A 3,554-nucleotide genomic window follows, 5' to 3' on the forward strand; every position below is an offset into this window, starting at 1 on the left:
CACATGAGGTGAAGGCATGGGTAATAAGCCATTAGATTTACTTCAGTTTCTCCTATAGTTACTTCATGCCTTTTTAAACTCGCCTTAATTAAATTCATTCTTTAAACTTGTCTTAATTAATTTCATTCTAGAACATAAAAATTGCTGAGTTTTCACTGATCTGGAAATGGCTCTTTCTAGGCTGGGAAGACTTTTGCCATGAGGCATTTACTAGAGCTAGGCTAGGAATCGGTGCTTATAGCTTATAGATATTGTTTTATTATCATGCTCAGTGAGTTTGCTCAATGAGATTCATACCACATTTCCACTGTGCCAATGTTTGTTTTTTCAAGCAAAAAAGGTTTGTAAATAATGACCCCAGAGTAGTATCTGACAAACCAGTGTTCTATTTTAAACACAAAACCAACAGATGCTACTTTCCTTACGCATCTAAATAATTGCAGGGTACCGAGTGGTGCTGCTCTTTGCAGTACTCAGCGGTATTTGATCTATGAAAGTATGTGCAACTATTCATAATCACCATGCCTACCTTACAGGGTGGCTTATGTTCAGATGCAGAATCCTCTTTGCAGAAAGCAGATCTCACAATGAAATCCAATCAGGAATCACTATCAATGGTACAAGCAACGGTTTCTTGTAGTGCTTGTGACACTGGTTGGAGAGTACAGATGAGGTGAGCAGAGCAACCAGAGCAAATAGCATCAGGTTTTAAGGGGATCTTGTGAAAAAAGAGCAAAGACCTGGGAATTGGGAGATGTGGATTCTCTTACAGGGGCTGCAGTAAAATTACCATCTGAGCCAAGGCAAGCCATTGTATCTATAGTCAAACTTAAGCCAGCCAGGCTGGAATATGAAACATGGATTTTAATGTCTAATTCAGTGAAGTCCTAACCTCTGATAAGAGCCCCATGAAAGTGTGTAGAAATTAGTCTAACAATTAATAATCCAAATAATCTTTGAAAAATTAGGCAGGGGGGTAGTTGTATTTGCTATATAGGAGAGCTGTTGTTTTTCTAATTCTAACCTACATTTGTACTTTCCTCTTTATCATGTCAACGTTTGCAAGCAATAAAAGGGCATTATGTGCCGGTCATTGCATCTGCTTTTGAGATAAATCTATGTTAGCATTTCAAAGGATCAAGGAACTCTTCCAGGGCAAACAAATTCTGGAGCACTGATGCCAGATGGTGTGTATATAAAGTGGAAAAATGAGAAAAGCAATTTACTGTGTTCCTGTTCCAGGGAAAAGTATCACCCAGAAGGCCAGCAAAAGAGGTGAGAAACTACTGAGAAACTGGAGACACTGTTTTCTTCTTCTGTAACATGTTGTTTTCTTTATATCTGAAAAGTCTAGGTACATAGAGGACCTGCAGTCCTTATTCTGGCAAAATTTTTGCAAAAAGATAACAGGAATAAATTAACTAAAGAATGAAGAATAAATAAATAATGTGTATTAAGAATTATGCATTGATTTATGTGACAGGTTCTAGATTTATCTATATAGCTAATATGTAGTCTGTGTTTAGAGAAATTTTAGTCACACAGATAAAACGTTTTTATCTTGGATTTTTGAGCAAGCTTTACAAAAGAGGCAGAAAATAATGGACCAGATTCTTAGGTATAAATTAGCATAGCCTCAACAAAGTCAAGTTATCTGTGTAATTTATCCAGCTCAGGTGCTGACCGCTACTAGCTCACTTGCACCTGTATTAAACATGTGATTTCCAAGTGTGCAAAACAACTCTGCAAATTTTAGAACTAATTGATCTTTTCTTCAAATCTAGTGAAGTAGAGGAATGTTACTTGGAAGGTTCAAAGATAAATTCAGGTCAGCATAAGAAATTTAAAATAATTTTCTTAAATACTGAAAGATGTAACATGCTTTCATAGATAGCCTGAACTATTGGTGGCTTTTATCACTTGCCACCCAACCTCAAAAATATGTAGCAGAAGTATAAGTGTTCATATAATAAGCAAAGAGAAAGGGAGAACGTCTGTCTTAATATTTATGTGTGCATATTTGCCAAGCACATTTTATTTGGTTATATATGTAGCTTTTTTTAAAGCAGTACTTCATGTTATGGCATCTCCTAGAAATAAATAAAGACTTCTCTCCATACAGGAAAAAGAACCGAACAACAATGCTGAGGTTTGCTCTCACCCTCGTTGCTGTCGTAACATCCTCTACCTGCCAAAAATATGGATGCCTGGAAGGGGACACTCACAAACTGAAGCCAAGTCCTGAGCCAAATATGCATGAATGCACTCTGTACTCTAAATGTAAGAGTGGTTTCATTTTTGTCAAATATAGTCTAGAAGTACAGCTTTGTACACGCTAATTGTTTTGGCAGGTCCCTTAATTTCTCAAAAATGTGTAAGATGCAGTATCCATTGCATTTGAAAAGCTTCCTTCACTGGCATTTTGCTGCATGAATACTGAGAGTAAGATTCTGGTTCTTTACAAAGTCAGCTGCTGAACTCTCATTGACTTCATTTATTTTCTTTAAAAACTCTGATGCAGTTACTTTTCTTGTAGTTCCATCTGCTTAGAAGAGTTTACAGCAAAGGTGAATTTGGTTTACATGTTTAAGTGTAAAAATTAATTAATTTTAGCAGACACCAAATGGGAAAGTTAAAATCAAAATTCTCTAGTGAGGGAAGTATAGTATTTATTACATTTCTTCAACAATTTTTAGGTTTGGCAGCTTTCAAAGTTAGTATCCCTCAGGATATAACATCTGGCAGAATACTAGTAAAATTCTTAGGGCTCTCTGGGCACACCTTGACAAAGCACGGTTGATGCCAGTCCACCTCACTTAGCATTTACACTGCTGCTTCCAAAACTAAAAATGTTAAAGCTTGAGGACATCTTCTAGTTAGTACTAAGAGACTTTATCATGTTATGGACCAAAGCAGATTCATCTTGAGTCTTCCAAATACAGTATTAAAGAAAATCATCATTGCAAGATCCCTGTTTCTTTCCTAACAGCTTCCTGTTGCTATGTAGACTTCACAGAGCAATTGTCTGATTCCCCAGTAATTAAAGTAAACAACAGCTACTGGAACAGATGTGGGCAGCTCAGTAAATCGTAAGTCGGCTTTGATGTTGTCTGTGTCCTGGTTCAATAGATCTGTGCTGTAGGAGCCACACAGCCAGCGGCAACTCCTCCTGGAGCTACTGATGGACAGTCCCTAGGTTGCCCTGGAGATCATGCCACCCAGCCTAGTTCCCACCATCTTTTCTCTGTACCTGACCAATGTCTGACTCTTCTCCTCTCACAAGAGCCCATGAATCCCTAAATATATACTGTTCATGCAGAAGGATTTATGCCACTTTATCAAGAAAGGGTTATGTTTTTTCAAGTTTGCTTCCAGTATAGAACCAGATCTAGCAATGCAGAGTAGTCATAAACCCAGTAGGTAACAACCACGCTGCACCTCTGTAACTCTCCAAAGCAACCATCACATCCCAATGAGTGTGACCCCCAGTCAATACAAACCAGGCTTCTTCCTTTGTTTAGAAAGCAGATCAACTTGATTATTAAATCGGGGGG

The 3,554-nt window shown here is 37.7% G+C and overlaps 1 protein-coding gene across 1 annotated transcript in view; it reads left to right on the forward strand.

Moving 5' to 3' along the window:
- Positions 1-1,799: 1,799 nt before the first annotated feature.
- Positions 1,800-3,554, forward strand: part of LOC113483031 (riboflavin-binding protein) — a 12,136-nt gene continuing 10,381 nt past the window's right edge. The window contains exons 1-3 of the mRNA XM_026854253.1: positions 1,800-1,828; positions 2,123-2,280; positions 2,990-3,089. Of these exons, the coding sequence (XP_026710054.1) occupies positions 2,142-2,280; positions 2,990-3,089 (239 nt within the window). The 5' untranslated portion in view covers positions 1,800-1,828; positions 2,123-2,141. The remainder of the gene's footprint in view (positions 1,829-2,122; positions 2,281-2,989; positions 3,090-3,554) is intronic.

This window comes from Athene cunicularia (assembly GCF_003259725.1).
Source record: "Athene cunicularia isolate RWA chromosome 8 unlocalized genomic scaffold, athCun1 chr8_part1, whole genome shotgun sequence".
NCBI lineage: Eukaryota > Metazoa > Chordata > Aves > Strigiformes > Strigidae > Athene > Athene cunicularia.